Raw genomic sequence first — 21,813 nt, 5'->3', positions numbered from 1 at the left:
AGCTTGTAATGTTAGCTTACTTCATATGTTTGATTTTTCAGTGTAATAATTATTATCTTTGTGCCTATTATCTACCTCACCCAACAGCCTCAGGTTTATTACACTAGTTGGTACCAATCACCCTGTGCCTTCCTCTAATTGGACATATATTCCTCTAAAACGTCCTTTTACAGCTCTAGGATTGCACTAGCTGCTTATTTCAATATATAATTACTAATACGGAGATGGTACTCAGTTCCTCCCAAGTCCCCAATGGCTTAACTGGTTTCCCTCATGCATGATACATCAATTATTAACAAATCTAATAGTCGCAGCAACATTATTACCAGTATATCAAATAGTATAAATATTTGGTGTCTGAAGGAATCATCTTCTCAATACGTACTTTCCATATTCGAGTATCGAAAGGCGACAATATCCGATCCCGACAAAAAGAAAAATTATACAATTCTATAGTTGTAATTTACTGGTACCAGTCCAATAGAAAAATTGAAAATATATATTAATCAAAAATTTACAAGCTAGTATCAATTGTTTGATATCATTCAATGATCAGTGTTTGGATCTATAATCCAAAATTTGTCTAACAGAGTCTTTAACTGTTTCTTCCAAAGGGATCCAAGATTTAATACCAGTCCATTCCAAAGTTTTTGAAGTATCATAATAGATGGTGTTTTCTTCGGCATGTTTATCAGCACCATCTAGTGATCCTTTGGCAATTTTACTCTCTAATTCTGGAAAGTTTCTATTGATGATATTTAAGATCCTTTGGCCATTGAATTCATCTTGGATAGGATATAATCTCTTTCCAGATACGTTTTCATTTTCTAACGGTAAAACATGGAGTAAGGCAACGTCACGAACATCAATAGAAGTACCGATTGGTTTATCAAAAAAGTGTGTGTCATTTGGATCAGATGATAATAGTTTATTGATAGCTTCAGCTGATGTATTCAATGTTTTATTTGCTAATGATGATTCAAACTTTTGAGGTCCCCAAACTAATGTTGGGTTAACTGTTGTTAATTTCCACAATGGTTTTTGTTCAGCAACAAATTCCCATGCTAGCTTTTCAGCTAATTTTTTAGAGGCAATATACGCTTTCAATTCATTATCAACATCATCCCAGGTAATTGGATTCCAGGTTTCCTCAGTATGGATGAAAGTTTTATCACCAACCTTATCAGCATTTGCCACAGCAGCATTTGAAGATGTGACAACAACGTTTTTAACATTTTTACCATAATTCTGAATAGCTTCTAAAACATTCTTTGTACCTTCAGTAGCTGGTGTAAAATATGCATCTTTGAAGTCCTTATTCAACCCAAACGAGAATGGTGAAGCAGTATGTAAGACCCCTTCAATTTCAGGATGATCTTGGAAAACTTTGTTAAAAGCACCTGACGCACCGATATCTTCCACAATGGCAAATGTTAATTGAGCACTTGGATACTCCTTTTTGAATTGAACTGTGATGTTATCAGCTTTATCTTGGGATCTAACAGTACCAATGACGGTGTAGTTTCTCTTTAGTAATTGGTCCAATGTGTGCAACGCAATGAAGCCTGAAGCACCAGTAAGCAAGACAGTTTTAGTTGACATCTTTGAGTGAGCTATGTTTAGATCAGTGAATAATAGCGTAATTAAATTAATATGAAAGCACTCTATGACATGAAAGATTTTTGTACAATGGCGATTCAAGCTTTTTTATACTACGTCTAGAACGGTCAACGGAATTTAGGGGAGCTGTGGCGTTTGGGGAGATAAGCGTGTAAAAGTTGTCAGAAAAACTCAAAGTTATCCGATATGATGCTTAGAAAAACCACCAGTGCTTTAATGAGTAAACTATTGTTAATGAGTCTTTGATAGATTGAGCTTGTAATGTTATCTTACTTTATATGTTTGATGTTTGTTTTAATTCAATATAACAGTTATAATAGTCTTGAGGTGCCTATTAATAGATCTACCAAAATAAGTATATAGCTGCTCTTAGTGATTAATCTACTCGCATGGTACTAATACAATAAGAAAACTTGAGTATATATATGTATATATATAATTTATCAAGTGCTGACAAACTAGTATCAATTGCTTGATATCATTTAATAATCAGTGTCTGGATCTATAATCCAAAATTTGTCTAACAGAATCTTTAACAGTTTCTTCTAAAGTGGTCCAGGATTTAATACCAGTCCATTCCAAAGTTTTTGAAATATCATAATAAATGGAATTTTCTTCAGCATGTTCATCAGCACCATCTGGGGATCCTTTAGCAATCTTACCATTCAATTCAGGGAAATTTCCATTGATGATATTCAAGATCTTTTGACCATTATATTTAGCTTGAATAGTAATTAATCTCTTTCCAGATGCATTTTCATTCTCTAATGGTAAGACATGAAGTAAAGCAACATCACGAACATCGGCAGTAGTACCAATTGGTTTATCAAAGAAATGTGTGTCACTTGGATCAGATGCTAATAGTTTGTTGATAGTTTCAGCTGATGTATTCAAAGTTGTATTTGCTAATGATGACTCAAACTTTTGAGGTCCCAAAACTAATGGTGGATGGACAGTTGTTAATGTCCAAGATGGCTTTTGTTCATCAACAAAATTTCTAGCAAGCTTTTCAGCATATTTCTTAGAAGCCATATAAGCTTTAAATTCATTATCAACGTGATCCCAAGTAATTGGATTCCATGTTTTTTCAGTATGAATGAAAGTCTTATCACCAACCTTGTTAACATTGACCACCGTTGCAAATGAGGATGTTACAACAACATTTTTAACATTTTTACCATAGGACTGGATAGCTTCCAAGACGTTTCTGGTCCCTTCAGTAGCTGGAATAAAGTAAGCATCTTTGAAATCTTTATTCAAGCCAAAAGAGAATGGCGAAGCTGTATGTATAACTTCTTCAATTTCAGGATGCTCTTGGAAAACTTTATTAAAAGCACCTGGAGCACTAATCTCTTCAACAATGGAAAAACTTAATTGAGCATTTGGATATTCCTTCTTGAATTGAGCTTTAATGTTATCACCTTTTTCTTGAGATCTAACAGTACCAATGACATTATAATTTCTCTTTAAAAGCTCGTTCAATACGTGTAAGGCAATGAACCCTGAAGCACCGGTAAGTAAGACAGTTTTAGTGGACATTTTGTGATGAAAGATATTTAACTCTGTATTTGGTAGCTCAAATGGATGGATAATACTATCAGCTGAATATTGAGGAAAGTCCAAATTATGATTCAAGTCTGTTTATATAATGGAATTAAGGGAGATGTGAGATGTGAATTTCTGGGAAACACCCAAAGGGTTTGATTTTGATATTGCTGTACCTTAATTAACTAATACGATCAAATAGATGCTATTCATTCTAGTACTTAATAACCGTTAATTGCTTAATACTGCGGATAATATATTCAAAAGAATGAGCTTATACACCCGTATAATCATCACTTTTAATAAACTCAGTTACTAAGTTACCAATAGAGATTCTCACTATTAGACACATTCAAGCCACTTAAACATCTTCATTATCTTATCAATTATATCTCCATAAATCTCATAATCATCACCACTTTGTATACCAAACACACACAATCGTAAGCCATTGATGCAGTGAGTGCAATATCATATCCGAATCCCGATGCATATTGATAACAATATTACTAATTAGCTTATAAATATATTTATCAGACACAATCGTCTAAGATACCCAATGCTGAAGACTCAACTAGAGCCAGTACCACCTGCCACGGCTTGATTTATTATTTGACATCTGATAAGACAGCTAGATATACGAAGCTTGTATATCTCGAATCTCAATATTCTGTTTTGTCGACTTTATGTCTACTATATAGCATATACTCCGTGAGAAAACTGTGGATACGAAGAAACTGTGTAAGCTTACCAGATGAAGTAGCTGTGAAGTGTATTATCACAAGCGATTTGTACTGTGGAGAAACTGAATAATTAAAGCCAGTATGATTATAAAAAGGCATATGATCCTGTTTTCAAGAAATCAACGGACACCATAAAATTAGATCACTAAAGAGTTCAAAATGTCAATTGAAACAACCACTCAAAAATCACAAGAGGTTAACAAACTTCAGGCCCAAACTCAAAGTTTAAAGATTGAAGTTGATGTCTCCAATAGAGTCGGAGGTGGATATTCAAATAACTTTATTGATAAGTTACCTCAAAATGCTAGAGATAGATTTGAAAGACATGGTGTTGATTTAAGTAAAGGGTATCCAGAAAAACCACCATCTGAACAAATCCCATTATACGTTGATGATGCTCAAAAGATTAGAGATAAACCAGTTGATTATATTCCAAGAGGTAAAAATGCTGATCCAGAGAAGAAAGCACTATTCAGTAAAGTCAAACAAGTGAAACATTTAACAAAACATATTGGTACTGAATTGATTGGTGTTCAATTAGCTGATTTAAATGAACAAGAATTGGAAGAATTAGGATTATTAATTGCTGAAAGGGTTGTTGTTTTCTTTAGAGATCAAGATCTTTCACCACAAAGACAATTACAAATTGGTGAGTTTTTTGGACAAGTTGAACATCATCCTCAACAAAATCATGTTCCTGGATTACCAGGTACAACTGTTATTTGGAATGAATTAGCTAAACAAAAAATTACTTTCAAGACTGCAAAATCTGGGACTGGTAGATGGCATTCAGATTTACCTCATGAAAGACAACCACCAGGTGTTACTATTTTACACAATGATACAATCCCTTCCGTTGGTGGTGATACTTTTTGGTCTTCAGGTTATGCAGCTTATGATAAATTATCACCAGAATTTCAAAAATTTTTGGAAGGTAAAGTTGTGGTTCAAAGATCAATGCATACTTATCTTGATCGTGATGATCCATTGAATGGTGGTAAGCAAATCACTAGAGAGACACCTTTGGTTAGAACTCATCCAGTTACAGGTTGGAAATCATTATACGTGAATCGTGGTTGGTCTGTAAGTATCAAAGGATTAGAACCTGATGAATCAAAATTAATCTTGAATTATTTATTTGATGTTTATGAAAAAAATTTAGATATTCAAGTTAGATTTAATTGGAAACCAAATGATCCAAAACTCGGCTCAACTGCACTTTGGGATAATAGAGTTAGTCAACATGCAGCAGTTTGGGATTATATTGATGATAATGAACCAAGACATGGTACTAGAGTTAGTGCATTAGCTGAAGTTCCATATTTTGATCCAAATTCTAAATCACAAAGAGAAGCTTTAGGACTTGCTAATTAGATTGTTTACAAGAAAAATGAAATTGTAATTGAATATTACCTGTATTATTTTGAAACGTAGATTTATGCCTTCTTTTTAAGCCTTCTATTAGCAAATGCAATAACTTGAGAATTACCTTCTTTTGTAACGAAAAATTTCTTCTTCGAGGAATCATTCCATAATAAAACACCAATTTCTTCGGAATATTTTGATAAAACTTGATATTCTTGATCACTTGAAAAATCTGTAAATAAATATCCATCAAATGACATGATTCTATCTAATTCTAATTGCCATAGTTTAATTTGATCTGCAATTGTTGGTTGTAAAATTTGAATTTTTTCACCATGATTATTTGATTCAAATCCATTCTTCTTGTTTAATTCTTCTTCAGCAGCTCTTCGTAGTTGTGGATGTGCATGTGATTCTAAATATGATATGATTTGTTCAGATGTTATACCACTTACAAGTGCTTTTCTGATAGATTCTCTTGTAATTTGACCCGTGACCAAGTTGGAAAATCTTGCTTTTAAATGAACAAATAAATTTAAAATGGCAATTTGTAATGGTGAATTTGTATATGCATAAACTTTGAAATTTGTTTCTATAATTATAGTACCAGAATTTTCTATATTTGTTGGTGTATAAGCACTATCTTTAGCATTTTCAATAACTTTATTCATAGCACTTGATGCTGATCTTAATGATGTAGTATCAGATGTCAATGTTGTAGCAAGTCTTGTAGGATAAAACCTTCTTGAAGTGGATTTACGTTGATATATTAATCCATAATCTCTTAAATCACCCAACATATTAACTTGAGTTTCACTTAACGCGGATAAAGAATAATCTTTACCCAGTTCTAATGACCCTAACATGAATATAAAATTTAAAACATCCACAGGGTCCATTTGTAAACTTTCAGCCATTCTTAAATATTGTAATAATAAAGTCCATAATTGTGCATTAACATCTTGTAATAAGAATTGGAAACCTTCATTTGTGATTAACATATCTTTAACAGATTTCCCTTCCATCAATCCACTATGAGTCAGCAGACTCAATACACCAGGACTTGGACTTTGTTCCAATTCAGTACCAACCATGAAATGTAAAATTGTTTCCCATTTATTAGCTGCGTATTGATCAAGAAACTCCACACTAACTTTATGAGTATCATCAGTATCACACAAGACACCAAATGAATTACCTATTTCATTACCAGTTAATACATTTCTGAAACTTTTACGGAACACAGGATTCATAATAGCAATTCCATTAGCTTCTTTTAATAAATGTAAACTTTTAATTGATCGTAGGGCTTCCACTAAATCCATTTTACCATTTGGTTTAACCCAACTATCAAAATCACGAACAGCTTGAGGTTTTTCATTGAATACCATAGACATGATGAAGAATTTGGCAAGACCTGGTAAAAGTCTATAGATGGCTAAACAAGTAGCAGGCTATAATATTGTTAGATTTGATATTCTTCCCATATATGAATGTGGCTATTAGATCAATAGACAAGGGAATACATACTGATTGGTAGAGCCTCGACTGGACAGATTCTGGGAGTCCTTCCAGGTACTCATTGACGTTTGACTTGAACAGATACGAGGACATATTTGTAATGGAGCAGTACCACCAGAATACCTGAATATAGATCAAAATAGTCCATATATCAAACCAAATTTCTGATTTCACTTACTTTTAATTTTTGATAATGGCCCTAAAAAGCGCGAAATTTGGACATCGTTCGCGAATTCGTTCTATGATGATTTTTTCATAATAAAAATTTAAATGATTTGTAAGAAGAAATCAGTTTTACCATACAAATTCAAAGAGATCCACACAGACTAATGCCACCAAAGAGAAGAAACTCAGAGCTCAAGAACGGAGGGTCGAGTCGTGGTGGGAAGCACCAGCACACAGCGACCGATGACTCTTTCAACGAGCTTTTGCAGCCTGTTTATAAAGGGAAACAACTTAGTGATGAAATTAATACCGCTGAAGATAAATGGAATTTATTACCAGCTTTTTTAAAAGTTAAAGGTTTAGTTAAACAACATTTAGATTCTTTCAATTATTTTGTTGATGTTGATTTGAAAAAAATCATTAAAGCCAATGAAAAAGTGTTGAGTGATGTTGATCCAGATTTTTATATTAAATATTTGGATATTAGAGTTGGTGAAGCTTCTCCAGCTGCTAGAAATAATATGTTACCTCCTCATGAATGCAGATTAAGAGACATGACTTATTCAGCACCAATCTATGTCGATGTTGAATACACAAGAGGTAGAAAAATTATCATGCACAAAGGTCTAGAGATTGGTAAAATGCCAATCATGTTAAGATCAAATAAATGTATATTAGATGGTGCATCAGAAGCTAAAATGGCAAGTTTAAATGAATGTCCTTTAGATCCTGGTGGATATTTCATTGTTAATGGTACTGAAAAAGTTATTTTAATTCAAGAACAATTAAGTAAGAATCGTATCATTGTGGAAGCTGATGAAAAGAAACAAATTGTTCAAGCTTCAGTTACTTCATCTACACATGAAAGAAAATCTAAAACTTATGTTGTCACTAAAAATGACAAGATTTATTTGAAACATAACTCTATTAGTGAAGAAGTTCCAATTGTTATTGTCTTAAAAGCTGCAGGTATCATTTCAGATTTGGAAATTATGCAATTAGTTTGTGGTGATGATGCTGCTTATCAAGATTCATTTGCAATTAATTTCGAAGAATGTGCTAAAGTTGGTATTTATACTCAACAACAAGCTTTAGAATTTATTGGTGCAAAAGTTAAAACTATGAGAAGAGCTAAATTATCAATTTTACAAGAAGGTATTGAAGCTATTGCAACAACTGTTATTGCTCATTTAACTGTTAATGATTTAGATTTCAGAGAAAAAGCCTTATATATTGCCTTGATGACAAGAAGAGTTGTTATGGCTATGCATAACCCTAAAATGGTTGATGATAGAGATTATGTTGGTAATAAACGTTTAGAATTAGCTGGCCAATTAATGTCATTATTATTTGAAGATTTATTTAAAAAATTCAATACAGATTTCAAAGCAAATATTGATAAAATTTTAAGAAAACCAAATAGAGCTACTGAATTTGATGCTTTATTGAATATTAATATCCATTCTAATAACATTACCACAGGGTTAAATAGAGCCATTTCTACAGGCAATTGGTCATTAAAGAGATTCAAGATGGAAAGAGCAGGTGTTACACATGTTTTAAGTAGATTAAGTTATATATCGGCTTTAGGTATGATGACCAGAATTTCATCACAATTTGAAAAATCACGTAAAGTTTCAGGTCCAAGAGCTTTACAACCTTCACAATTTGGTATGTTATGTACTTCAGATACACCAGAAGGTGAAGCATGTGGGTTGGTTAAGAATTTAGCTCTTATGACACATATTACCACAGATGATGAAGAAGAACCAATTAAAAAATTATGTTATTTGATTGGGGTAGAGGAAATTTCAGTTATTGATAGTGCTTCTTTACATGATAATTTTGGTGTTTATTTAAATGGTACAATTATTGGTACTACAAGATTCCCAACAAAATTTGTTTCATTATTTAGAAATTTAAGACGTACAGGTAAAGTTTCAGAATTTATTTCAATTTATATTAATTCACATCAAAAAGCTGTTCATATTGCAACAGATGGTGGTAGAATTTGTCGTCCTTTAATTATTATTGAAAATGGTGAATCAAAAGTTAAAGCTCATCATTTATTAAAATTAAAACAAGGTAAATTACAGTTTGATGATTTCCTTAAACAAGGTCTTGTTGAATATCTTGATGTTAATGAAGAAAATGATTGTTATATTGCATTATACGAAAGAGATATTACTGAAAAAGCAACTCATTTAGAAATTGAACCATTCACTGTGTTGGGTGCTGTTGCTGGTTTAATTCCTTATCCACATCATAATCAATCCCCACGTAATACATATCAATGTGCGATGGGTAAACAAGCAATTGGTGCAATTGCTTATAATCAATTCCATCGTATTGATACATTATTATATTTGATGGTTTATCCACAACAACCAATGGTTAAAAGTAAAACAATTGAATTGATTGATTATGATAAATTACCAGCTGGTCAAAATGCTACAGTGGCAGTTATGTCATATTCAGGTTATGATATTGAAGATGCTTTAGTCTTGAATAAATCATCAATTGATAGAGGTTTTGGTCGTTGTCAAGTTTTAAGAAAAAACACAACAGTTTTGAAAAGATATCCAAATCATACAAAAGATATCATTGCTGGTATGAGAGTTAAAGATAATGGTGAACCAACTTTCCAACATGCTTCATTAGGACCAGATGGTTTAGCTGAAGTTGGTACAAGAGTTGAATCAGGTCAAGTTTATATCAATAAATCCATTCCAACAAATGCAGCAGATAGTATAATGAATCAAGATACTGGTGAATATAGAGAAACACCAGTTGTTTATAAAGCTCCAGAACCAAGTTATATTGATCAAGTTATGATGACGACGTCAGATAATGATCAAGAATTAATTAAAGTGCTATTAAGACAAACAAGAAGACCAGAATTAGGTGATAAATTTTCGTCAAGACATGGTCAAAAGGGTGTTTGTGGTATTATTGTTCAACAAGAAGATTTACCATTTAATGATGATGGTATTTCACCAGATATTATTATGAATCCTCATGGTTTCCCATCTCGTATGACTGTGGGTAAGATGTTGGAATTAGTTAGTGGTAAAGCTGGTGTTTTAAATGGTTCATTAGAATATGGTACATGTTTTGGTGGTTCTGATTTGGAAGATATGTCCAAGATTTTAATGGATAAAGGTTTCAATTATTCAGGTAAAGATATGTTATATTCAGGTATAACAGGTGAATGTTTACAAGCTTATATTTTCTTTGGACCAATTTATTATCAAAAATTAAAACATATGGTTTTAGATAAAATGCATGCAAGAGCAAGAGGTCCAAGAGCTGTTTTAACAAGACAACCTACTGAAGGTAGATCAAGAGATGGTGGTTTAAGATTAGGTGAAATGGAAAGAGATTGTGTTATTGCATATGGTGCTTCACAATTGTTATTGGAAAGATTAATGATTTCATCTGATGCATTTGATGTTGATATTTGTAATAAGTGTGGATTAATGGGTTATAATGGTTGGTGTACTTCATGTAAAAATGCAGAAAATGTTATTAGAATGCAAATTCCATATGCTGCAAAATTATTATTCCAAGAATTATTATCAATGAATATTGCACCAAGATTAAAATTAGGTGATGTTTTCTGAGTTTAATTTGTTGGATTCATGTTCATGCATATAGACTTTAATTTATAAAAATTGTACAATAGTTAAAAAAAGGGGTATAAAAAACTTGTAGCATATATTATAAAGCTATGTAATTAGACTATAGCAAAACCAAATAACTCCCAAATATTAATCACCATTATTATTACTCATCACCAGAATAAACCAAATCATAATCAAGATTTAATTTCTTATATAGATCTTTCATAGTAAATTCATCATCATCTTGATCTTCATATTCTTTCTCCTTTTCTTGGATTTCATTTTCAAATTCTCTCATTGATTTCTCAGCTTCATTCTCTAATTCTTCCAAGATCCGTTCCTTTTCCTTTTCAGGTAATGCATCATATTCTTCAGAATTTGTTATATCAGAAATTCGATCTTGGAAAGAATTATCTAGACTATATTCTAATCTTTCATTATTTCTTTCTCTTTCTCTTTTTTCGTATTCTTTTTTCCCACCAGCTTTATTGATTTTCTCTATAGCTGCATTTAATAAATAATTTGAAGCTCTTTGAGCTGCATCTCTCCATTTATCAATTAATTTTTGATTTTTATCAGTATCATTCTTGGAAAGAATAACTTTAGCTCTTTTCAAAGTTTCAACTTTCTTTCTGGCTTGTCTTAACTCATAATCAAGTTTACTTTCTTCACGACGAAGTTCTAAATTTGATTTTGTAGGCCGTATTGGAGATTCAATTACATCTTGATCTTCAGATTGTTTCTCTAAAGTAGTAGTTTTCTTTGGTGAAGAAGTTTTGATAATATCAGCAGCAGGTGATTGTTCTTCAAATGATTGATAGGACAGATTCAACTTTGGTGGAGTTAATTCAGGTTTTGATATATCATTAAGCGATGGTATTCTTTGTGAAACAACACTACTAGATCTAGACTTTGAAGGGATGATCTTGGTGGCACTTTGTTCAACCTCATCAGGATCAGCCGTCAATTGAAGCTTTCTCTTTTTCTGAACAATGATTTGAGGGTTTTCGAACCCAGCATTCCCAGACAATGGTCCCAAGGGAGCCACTGGTGATGATTTTGTAGGAATCAATACGCTAGTATCCTTTGCAGTATCTTGGTCATCTATTGTTGAAGACTCCGCGGTGACTTTGATTGTTTTAGCAGGTGTTTTGAATCCTGTTCTTGGTGAGCTCCCTGTGTCCTTGTCCCCCATTGTATCTCCAATATTTAACCAAATCAATAAATCAACGACCAATCACCAATAAAACCAGTCAAATCAATCAAAATATAAAGTTCAAATTGTTGATAAAGGCTTTAAAATGTCAAAAGATCACCAAAAGCTCGCGAATTCCTGGGGTTTCTTTACAAATGACACAAATTTTGTGCGAAAATGATGGAAATTAGAGAAAATAAAAAGGAAAAATCGTCTGAAAGCTGGCAATTTTAATAACAAGCTTGATAATGATTACCCAGTCCACTTTACTCAACAATAAATACACAATAAACCACCAAATCAGTGGAAAACCCTTCAAATCAGTGCCAAATCCTATGTAATCTGTTCGCGAATTCGTGTCCCGTTCAACTCATCGCTATAAAAAAATTTTCTTTTACTGTTTAAAAAAAATATTAAAGAATTGAAAAATGTAATAACAAAGAACTTGAACTTTTATATAGAGATTCAGAGATATACACCAGGACAAGATGGCTAAAACATCGAAACAAACAAAGAAGTTTCAAAGTAAACATTTGAAACACACTTTGGATCATCGTAAAGAACAAAAAAAACACAAACAATTGAAAGATAGACATAAAAAGAAGGCTACTAATGGTGATGCTACTACTGATGCTCAACCTGCAAAATCAAATGAAATCTTTGATGATATGAATGTTGAAGAATTCTTTGAAGGTGGCTTTGAAGTTCCAAAAGAGAAAAAACAAGCTAAAGGTAAAGATTCTCAAAAATCCAAAAAAGTTGAATCTGAAGATGATGAAAGTTCATCTGATGAAGAAATTTTAGAACATCAAGATGATTTATCAAAATTAGCTGAAAAAGATCCAGAATTTTATAAATATTTACAAGATAATGATAAAGATTTATTAGATTTCAACCCTTCAAACCCATTAGATGCCATTAGTGGTGATGAAGATGATGAAGATCAAGAAGCTGGTGAAGAAGAAGATGATGACGAAGATAATAAAAAAGTTTCCAAAAAATCAATTGAAGTTGAAGAAGATGATAAAATTGAAGTTACTTTGAAATTAGTTAAAGAATGGAATAAAAAATTAAATGAACCATCATTAAAATTGATTAAAAATATTGTTTCAGCTTTTAAATCTGCAGTTAATGTTAATAAAGAAAGTCAAGAATATAAATATACCGTTACTGATCCAAAAGCTTTCCAAGAATTAATTTTCCTTGGTTTAAAGAAAGTCCCAATTGCTGTACAAAAAATTGTTCCTTACAAAACTATTAAAAACACTAGAACTGTTCCAAAAAACACTAAAGTTAAACAATTAAATACAATTTTAAAATCACATGCAGGTGCTTTATTAACTTTATTAAATGATATTACAAATACTGAAACCGCTGCATTAGTTTTATCTTCAGTTCAAGAATTATTACCATTTTTCATTAGTTTTAGAAGATTATTAAAAGAAATTATCACTTCAGTTGTTAATGTTTGGTCATCAACTTCAGATGTTGAAACTCAAATTGCTGCTTTTGCATTTTTAAATAATTCTTCAAGAGAATTTTCCAAATCAATTTTGGAAAATGTCTTGAAATTAACTTATTCATCATTTATTAAAAATTGTCGTCAAACAAATATTCATACAATGCCAATGATTAATTTCCAAAAAAATTCTGCAGCTGAATTATTTGGTGTTGATGAAAATTTATCTTATCAAATTGGTTTTGATTATGTTCGTCAATTAGCTATTCATTTAAGAAATAGTATTAATAATACAAAAGATGGTTATAAAACTATATATAATTGGCAATATGCTCATTCTTTAGATTTCTGGTCAAGAGTTTTATCAGTTCAATGTAATCCTGAAAAGGAAATTAAAAAGCAAAGTGCATTAAGACAATTAATTTATCCTTTAGTTCAAGTTACTTTAGGTGCTGCAAGATTAATTCCAACTGCTCAATTTTTCCCATTAAGATTTTATTTGATTAGATCTTTAATTCGTTTATCACAAAATACTGGTGTTTTCATTCCATTATTCCCATTATTACAAGAAATTTTAAATTCAACTACATTAACAAGAAATCCAAAAAATTCAAACTTACAAGCTTTTGATTTTGATCACAATATTAAAGTTAATAGTGCTTATTTAGGTACAAGAACTTATCAACAAGGTGTTACTGAACAATTTATTGATTTAGTTGGTGAATATTTTGTTTTATATTCTAAGAGTATTTCATTCCCAGAATTAGCAACTCCAGTTACAATTTCTTTACGTCGCTATATTAAGACTTCTAAAAATGTTAAATTTAATAAACAATTATCAAATATGGTGGAAAAATTAAATCAAAATACTGAATTTATACAACAAAAAAGATCAAATGTTGAATTTGGTCCAACTAATAGAGTTGAAGTTAATAGATTCTTAAAAGATTTCAATTGGGAAAAAACTCCATTAGGTGCTTATATCGTTGTTCAAAGAGAAGTCAAAGAAGAAAGACTAAGATTATTAAGAGAAAGTTTATTAGAAGATGAAGAAGAACGTAAAAAGGCTAAAGAAGTTAAAGATTTCCAAGATAGTGAAGATGAAGAAGTTGAAGAAGCTATTGATGAACTTGAGAGTGGTGAAGAAGATGAAGAAGATGAAGATGAAGAAATGGAAGATGAAGAATAAGCATTTTTCCATTTCTCATGATTTCACAAACAAATATGCATATATGTATTGGTTTTCTCTGTAAAATAGTTTTAAATTAGTTTTAATTTTAATAGTTATAGACTTTTGATTAATTGTTATTTTTCGCCATTGGACAAATGTAGTAATTGCGTAAAGTTTTGCAATTAATATTTCGCAAATAATTTTCGTTTTTGAAATGTCAGATTTCGCGCATAAATTTTTTTATTATGAAATATTTCACTATGATGATCTAAAAACAATAGAAAGTATAAACGTCTGTGGATCAAATTGGTTGAAGATGTCATTAAGAAGCTGTGTGATACGATCTGCTAGACTACAAGTGATACGGAATGGTATAAGGTCTACCCCAACAATATGTCATCATAGATTTTACTCTGATTCATCAAATGGTATCAAAAGACATACATTTTCATCATTAGGTAATGATACAACTAATATATTTAATAATAATAATGATGATGATGGTGAAGCTAACCTTTTGAAAAATCATATACCAATAGATAAATGTACATCATGTGGTATTACATTACAAGAAACAGATCCACAAAAACCAGGTTTTTTTAAGAAACCTGAATATCAAAAACCTACACAAAATAAATCAGAAATTGAATTTATGAAAGCTTTTAGTAAATTAGATGAAGAAAATAAAGCATTGTTAGAACAAGAAATGGGGATTTCAAATTTTAATGAAAGGAAAGAAAGAAAAAGACATATGAAAAGAAATTCTATACTAGATGAAGATTATAATGAACTTAATGTTAAATGTACTCAATGTTATGATTCATTATATCATAATAAATTATTTTTGAAAGAAGATAGAGAATCAAATTATAGCGAAGTCATGTCCAAAATCCCAACAAATGCGCAAATTGTGAATGTTATTTCTGCTTATGATTTTCCATTGGGGTTAATGGATTTCCGTAAATCATCATATGAAAAGGGAAGACAAACTAATGTTTCATATGTTGTTAATAAAGTTGATTTATTATTCCCTACTTCAAAAGCTGTTAGATCATATGCTCATAAATATTTTGAAAAAGTTATTGAAAGAGTTACAGGAACTTCAAAGGCAACTTTAGTTAGTGCTCAACATAAATGGTATGTTGAAGATTTATTAGATAAATTACCTTTCACTTCATATTTAGTTGGATTTGTCAACTCGGGTAAATCATTATTAGCAACTGAACTAAGAAATAAAGCTATTCATAGAGTTGATAAGTCTAAAGCTTATTTAAAAGCCACTGGTTCATTTCATATTCCAGCACTTACCAAGGATAATATTGAAGTACCATTAGGTAATAAACTTACAATTGATACACCGGGGATTTTACAACCTTTAACAGCTTATGATCATGTTCAAGATAAATTTGTAAAGAATTTCCTTGGTGGTGTTTCATTTATTGCTGATAGAATGAGAAAAATGAAATATGATTCAGTTCATGGTGGGAAATGTTATACAATGGGTGGATTATTTTATTTATTACCACCACAGGGTACACTTTTACAAGTGTTGGCACCAAATAAAGGTAGTGCAAGAATTGCATCAAGTTTAAATAGAGCTATGGAAATTGTTAGAGAACCTGCAAATGGTGTTAAAAATATTTATGTTAAACCTGAATCTGTTGATAAATTGAAAAGATATGTTATACCACCATTTTTCGGTAAAATTGATTTAGTTATTAAAGATTATGGGTTTGTTCAAATCAAACCAGTTGGTAAGAAAATTACAAATGAATTATTTGAAGTTTGGGCACCAGAAGGTGTTATTATGTGTGTCAGAAGATCCATAGTTGATTATATTACCAAGAATAAGTTTTATGATACACAGAGACATCCAATACAACCAGGTGACTTCAGAAGAGCTCGTTATATTGAACCAACACCAATCCCAGATGATAAATTATTTACTCGTTTATATGAGATTCCTAAAGATTGTGATAATACTTTTGAAGAAATGGAACGTCAATATTCAGAAATTTTAGAACAAGAAGGCTCAACATTTTCACGTCCTGAGCTTCAAACAAACAAAGAAAATCCTGATTTCAAATACTGGATCGAAAAATTGTATAAATAGAAAAGAAAAAGAACTTGTATATAATAAATCTTGTATATAAAATAAAATGGTGTTCGGATGTTTACTTTATATGTCGTAAACAAAAACAATGTAATCAAATCTCCTACAAAGGCCAAATATTCAGAAGTTCACATATAATTAACCATCAAAAATGTCACCTACAAATCATTGTCACAGATGCAAACTACCCATAATAATAGATCCATCGTTGATAAATCTCACAAAGGCACAATCATCACTGCTCACGTCTGGTAGAAATGGATTTGGAAAGGGAAATAGTACTAGTAAAGAAACAGAATTAGGTGATGAACCATTCATCCCAAAAGAAAGATCAGATTTGTTACAAAAGGCTACCCAGTCATCCAAAAACCAAGCACAGTTCCCCAAGAAATCATATGAAGCCACTGATTCGTTTGTTATCTTGTCACAATTTGAAAATGATGAATCAGAAGAGAATGGCGTTGATTCGGACATTGATATTGATAATAAGACACTTTCAAATAGATTAAATACTTTATCAAACATTTTCAATGTGTTATCGTCCAAGAATGAAATTGATTATCCTGTTTGTAAAGATTGTGCTCAATTACTTTTAACACAATTGAAAATTAAATATGATAAATCTGTTAAAGAGAGAGAAGTTTATATGCAATTTCTTTCAAAATTACAAGATAAACAAGCACCAGTTGTGGAAAAATCACAAGAGTCAATTGATGAAATGAATAAATTAGCAAATCAAGAAAATGAATTATTGGAGGAATTAAAAGCATTAGAAAAAGAAAATGATGATCTTGATGATGAAATCAAAACAGTAACCGAGGAAATTAAAAATATTGATTTACAAGAACAACAAATGTATAAAGAAGAAAATGAAAAAGAATTAGAAATTAGAAATGTATTAAATGAAAAAGATGCTATTAAAGCAGAATATGATTTTAATGTATCACAATTGGAAAAACTAAGGAAAACTAATGTTTATAATGATACATTCAATATTTCACATGATGGTCCATTTGGAACAATCAATGGTCTTCGACTTGGTAGTCTGGAGAGTACAAAAGTACCATGGCAAGAAATAAATGCAGCATTGGGACATCTTGTATTATTAATGGCTACTGTTAGTGCAAGATTAAATTTTAAATTACAAGGTTATAAATTAAAACCAATGGGGTCAACATCCAAGATTGAAAAATTTGAAAGAGATTTATCAAATCCTTCTAAACCAAAAGTTACAGTATTAGAAGTTTATTCATCTGGTGAATATCAAATTGAAAGATTATTTACACATTCAAAATTAGATAATGCCTTAGTAGCATTATTAGAAATAGTATCCCAAATTGCTAACAAATTAAAAGAATTGGACCCAAGTATAGATCTTCCTTATAAGATGATTAAAGATAAAATAGGAGATGCTAGTATTAGGTTATCATCTAAAACCGCTAGTGAAGAATGGACTGGAGCTTGTAAATTTTTATTAACCAAGTGAGTATTTGAACCATGAAACAGACTTTTGAATAATTACTAACATGACTTCTTTTATAGTTCTAAATGGATTCTAGCATATTCAAGCGCACATGCAACTAGATAATAGCTAATATACGAACATGATCTATGTTCTCAATGTTTCCTAATTAGTTATATACAAAGTAATATCATCAATATCGATCGCGCAATTTTGTACTTTAAGTCCAAATTAGGAAATCTTATAACTTGCATTTTTTGGCACAAATCGCTGGCGCAACCGTTTTATCAAATTACGTAAAAAAAACGAAAAAAGAAAGCGAAATTTGTAAAGCTTTAATGAAAAAGTGAAAAAAAAGTGAATTAAATCTTGCATTTATTGTTTATACAAGATCTGTTTATCAGACAGTTTAAATCTCGATTGAATACTGGGATTTTGGGGTTATTGTACTACATTTGGAATTATAGATAGACATTGGTACGTGCTTATTATAAGAGATACTTTGTGCTAATAGAAAAGAACATAGAGGTACTACCAAAAAGTGACATATCACATTTCATTAGTAATTGTCACAAAACTTAATTTTTTTTTTTCATAATAGAAAAGTAATTGAATTGACTGAAAAGTTTTTATGAGTTGGTGAGATTATTCAACACAATTGTTATAAAAGAGCTTCATTAATAATATGGCTGAAGTTCAAATCCAAAAAAGTGATGGATCCAAACAGCGATTCCAATTGGAGAAATTAATTAACACATTGAAAAATTTATCAAAAGGACTTGATACAAATCATATAAATTTTGAAGAATTAGGAAATAAAGTGTTTAATGGATTACCTGATGAAGTGACAACTGATCAACTTATTGATTTAGCATCTGAAACATTGGCAACTTTGACAACGTTACATCCTGATCATGCTATATTAGCTTCAAGATTGAGTGTTACAAGATTGAGTAAAAACATACCTTCAAAATTCTCAGAATGTACTGAAAAACTGTGGAATTTTTATAATAAGAAGACTAAGTCTCATTCCCCATTAATTTCTGAAAAAGTGTACAAAATTGTCCAAGAAAACAAAGACTTGCTTGATTCCGTTATTGATTCTGAAAGAGATTTATCATTTACATTCTTTGGTTTAGAAACTTTAAAAAAATCTTATTTATTAAAAATTAATGGTATCTGGGCAGAAACTCCACAATTCATGTATTTGAGAGTTTCATTGGGTATTCATGGTGATGATTTAGATTCAGCAATAGAAACATATAATTTAATGTCCCAAAAATATTTCATTCATGCATCACCAACATTATTTAACTCAGGTACACCGAATGCTTATTTATCTTCATGTTTCCTTTTGGGTATTGATGAAGATTCCATAGATGGTATTTATGGTACTTTACATCGTTGTGCATTAATTTCTAAAGCTGCAGGTGGGATTGGAATTCATGTATCAAATATTAGATCTTCAGGTTCATATATTGCGGGGACAAATGGTACATCTAATGGTCTTGTGCCGATGCTTAGGGTTTATAATAATACTGCAAGATATGTTGATCAAGGTGGTAATAAAAGACCTGGTGCTTTTGCAGTTTATGTTGAACCATGGCATAGTGATATATTTGAATTTTTAGATTTAAGGAAGAATCATGGAAAGGAGGAAATGAGAGCAAGAGATTTATTTTATGCACTTTGGATACCTGATTTATTTATGAAAGCTGTTAAAGAAGATGATGATTGGCATTTATTTTCACCAAATGAAGCTAAAGGTTTGACTGACGTTTATGGTGAAGATTTTGAAAAATTATATGAACAGTATGTTAAAGAAGGTTTAGCCACGAGGACTGTCAAGGCACAAAAATTATGGTACGCTATCTTGGAATCTCAAACTGAAACTGGTGGTCCATTCATGTTGTATAAAGATGCATGTAATATTAAGAGTAATCAAAAAAACTTGGGAACAATAAAATCATCAAATTTATGTTGTGAAGTTGTTGAGTATTCTTCAAAAGATGAAGTTGCAGTTTGTAATTTAGCATCAGTTGCCTTACCATCATATGTTTCATATGAAGATAATATAATGTGGTTTAATTTTAATAAATTACATGATGTTGTTAAAGTTGTCACAAGGAATTTAAATAAAGTTATTGATGTTGGGAAGTACCCAATTCCAGAAGCTGAAAATAGTAATTTAAAACATAGACCAATAGCAGTTGGTGTCCAGGGGTTGGCTGATTTATTTATGGAATTGAGATTACCTTTTGAAAGTTCTGAAGCTAAATTATTGAATATTCAAATATTTGAAACTATTTATCATGCTTCCGTTGAGGCATCAATTGAATTAGCACAGAAAGATGGTGCATATAAATCGTTTATAGGATCACCAGCTTCACAAGGTCAATTACAATTTGATTTATGGAATCATAAACCAACAGATTTATATGATTGGGATGCATTGAAAGCAAAGGTGCGTGCACATGGACTAAGAAATTCATTATTAGTTGCACCAATGCCTACAGCTTCAACATCACAAATCCTTGGTTTCACTGAATGTTTTGAACCATTAACTTCAAATGTCTATTCCAGAAGAGTCTTATCTGGAGAATTTCAAATTGTTAATAAATATTTAATTAAAGATTTGATTGATTTAGGTATATGGGATCTAAATTTAAAAAATCAAATTGTTGATTCAAATGGATCAATCCAAGATATCAAAACAATCCCACAGGAGATTAAAGAATTATACAAGACTGTATGGGAAATTTCTCAAAAAAATATTATTAACCTTGCAGCTGATAGAGCTCCTTTTATTGATCAATCTCAAAGTATGAATATTCATATTAAAGAACCAACAATGAGAAAACTTACAAGTATGCATTTTTATGGTTGGTCAAAAGGATTGAAAACTGGGATGTATTATTTAAGAACACAGGCTGCAAGTGAAGCTATCAAGTTTACCATTGATAGATCTTTAGAAGTTAAAGAAGAAAAGCAGGCTAATATTGAAGTATTATCTAAAAAGAGGAAATATGTTCCAATAACAGATACAACGAATAAGAAGAATAAAAAAGATGAAGGTATTGCACCATTAACACCTGATAGTCAAGAACGAGAATATGATATCAATTCATCAACACCATTATCATGTGATATTAATGATCCAGGAAATTGTGAAAGTTGTTCTGGTTGATACTCACGTTAATAATCGCTTTAAAACTCTGGTTATTTTGTAAATAGAACCAAAAAGAATAGATTTTCATGTGTATAGTAAAAATTAATGAGTTTATGAGGTACATACGATGGTTGTAGCATGTAGCATGGATGATCCCATTTAACCATGGTTGCATCGAGACGTGAAAGTTGAAATTCATGAGTTGTGATTGGCTCAGAGTGCACAATAAGATAGGGGTTCCATCAACAATTGGAAAGAACAAATGCTTTGTAGATCTTTGGACCCATAGACGCTTACTTAAACGTGGTTATTGATGTATTGATCTAGATTTGAGATATGTTTGATTCTCGATAGGATCTCTACAAACAATAACCATGAACCCATAGTACAAAATACTCTTAATACAAAGTACCCATAGTTAACACCACTTCGTACTCCCTGCTTCTTCTCTATTCTGCACAGATTCTAAAACCTCAAATGAGTTGAAAAGTTGAAAAGTTCAAAATTCAAAATTCATCAGCTTGTGCGTCTTCGCTTATATAATAACCCTTATCAATTTAAAATATCCACGTTTGTTCAGGGCCTTAAATTTAGAGTTTTAAATCACCAATTAATCAAAACATCTCGAGGAATTCAAAACTATTTAAACACACTAAAAAGAC

At 31.0% G+C, this 21,813-nt stretch overlaps 10 protein-coding genes across 10 annotated transcripts; 6 read left to right on the top strand and 4 right to left on the bottom strand.

Annotated features, from left to right (window-relative positions):
• Positions 1–552: 552 nt before the first annotated feature.
• DFR1 (SDR family oxidoreductase) lies at positions 553–1,602 on the bottom strand (the record flags this gene model as incomplete). Its single annotated transcript, XM_011276001.1, has 1 exon — positions 553–1,602. One exon carries the CDS (start codon positions 1,600–1,602, stop codon positions 553–555), a length of 1,050 nt encoding a protein of 349 aa, XP_011274303.1.
• Positions 1,603–2,109: 507 nt separating this feature from the next.
• Positions 2,110–3,159, bottom strand: BN7_3408 (SDR family oxidoreductase; the record flags this gene model as incomplete). The annotated part of the gene is made up of 1 exon (XM_011276000.1): positions 2,110–3,159. One exon carries the CDS (start codon positions 3,157–3,159, stop codon positions 2,110–2,112), a length of 1,050 nt encoding a protein of 349 aa, XP_011274302.1.
• A 908-nt stretch (positions 3,160–4,067) lies between these two features.
• Positions 4,068–5,282, top strand: BN7_3407 (TauD/TfdA dioxygenase family protein; the record flags this gene model as incomplete). The annotated part of the gene is made up of 1 exon (XM_011275999.1): positions 4,068–5,282. The coding sequence occupies one exon, from the start codon at positions 4,068–4,070 to the stop codon at positions 5,280–5,282; it is 1,215 nt and encodes a 404-aa protein (XP_011274301.1).
• Positions 5,283–5,344: 62 nt separating this feature from the next.
• On the bottom strand, positions 5,345–6,887 carry TFB2 (TFIIH/NER complex subunit TFB2; the record flags this gene model as incomplete). The annotated part of the gene is made up of 2 exons (XM_011275998.1): positions 5,345–6,727; positions 6,804–6,887. The coding sequence occupies 2 exons, from the start codon at positions 6,885–6,887 to the stop codon at positions 5,345–5,347; spliced, it is 1,467 nt and encodes a 488-aa protein (XP_011274300.1).
• A 236-nt stretch (positions 6,888–7,123) lies between these two features.
• RET1 (DNA-directed RNA polymerase III core subunit RET1) lies at positions 7,124–10,582 on the top strand (the record flags this gene model as incomplete). The annotated part of the gene is made up of 1 exon (XM_011275997.1): positions 7,124–10,582. The coding sequence occupies one exon, from the start codon at positions 7,124–7,126 to the stop codon at positions 10,580–10,582; it is 3,459 nt and encodes a 1,152-aa protein (XP_011274299.1).
• Positions 10,583–10,745: 163 nt separating this feature from the next.
• On the bottom strand, positions 10,746–11,777 carry MEI5 (Mei5p; the record flags this gene model as incomplete). The annotated part of the gene is made up of 1 exon (XM_011275996.1): positions 10,746–11,777. The coding sequence occupies one exon, from the start codon at positions 11,775–11,777 to the stop codon at positions 10,746–10,748; it is 1,032 nt and encodes a 343-aa protein (XP_011274298.1).
• A 488-nt stretch (positions 11,778–12,265) lies between these two features.
• NOC2 (mRNA-binding ribosome synthesis protein NOC2) lies at positions 12,266–14,425 on the top strand (the record flags this gene model as incomplete). Its single annotated transcript, XM_011275995.1, has 1 exon — positions 12,266–14,425. One exon carries the CDS (start codon positions 12,266–12,268, stop codon positions 14,423–14,425), a length of 2,160 nt encoding a protein of 719 aa, XP_011274297.1.
• A 298-nt stretch (positions 14,426–14,723) lies between these two features.
• Positions 14,724–16,520, top strand: GEP3 (Gep3p; the record flags this gene model as incomplete). Its single annotated transcript, XM_011275994.1, has 1 exon — positions 14,724–16,520. The coding sequence occupies one exon, from the start codon at positions 14,724–14,726 to the stop codon at positions 16,518–16,520; it is 1,797 nt and encodes a 598-aa protein (XP_011274296.1).
• A 151-nt stretch (positions 16,521–16,671) lies between these two features.
• On the top strand, positions 16,672–18,006 carry VPS30 (beclin 1; the record flags this gene model as incomplete). Its single annotated transcript, XM_011275993.1, has 1 exon — positions 16,672–18,006. One exon carries the CDS (start codon positions 16,672–16,674, stop codon positions 18,004–18,006), a length of 1,335 nt encoding a protein of 444 aa, XP_011274295.1.
• Positions 18,007–18,667: 661 nt separating this feature from the next.
• On the top strand, positions 18,668–21,169 carry RNR3 (ribonucleoside-diphosphate reductase subunit M1; the record flags this gene model as incomplete). The annotated part of the gene is made up of 1 exon (XM_011275992.1): positions 18,668–21,169. The coding sequence occupies one exon, from the start codon at positions 18,668–18,670 to the stop codon at positions 21,167–21,169; it is 2,502 nt and encodes an 833-aa protein (XP_011274294.1).
• Positions 21,170–21,813: the final 644 nt, after the last annotated feature.

Source organism: Wickerhamomyces ciferrii, contig 00091 (genome assembly GCF_000313485.1).
Source record: "Wickerhamomyces ciferrii WGS project CAIF00000000 data, strain NRRL Y-1031 F-60-10, contig 00091, whole genome shotgun sequence".
Lineage (NCBI taxonomy): Eukaryota > Fungi > Ascomycota > Saccharomycetes > Phaffomycetales > Wickerhamomycetaceae > Hansenula > Hansenula ciferrii.
Note: the sequence above shows the minus strand (reverse complement) of the source record. Positions and strands in the feature narration are given on the sequence as shown.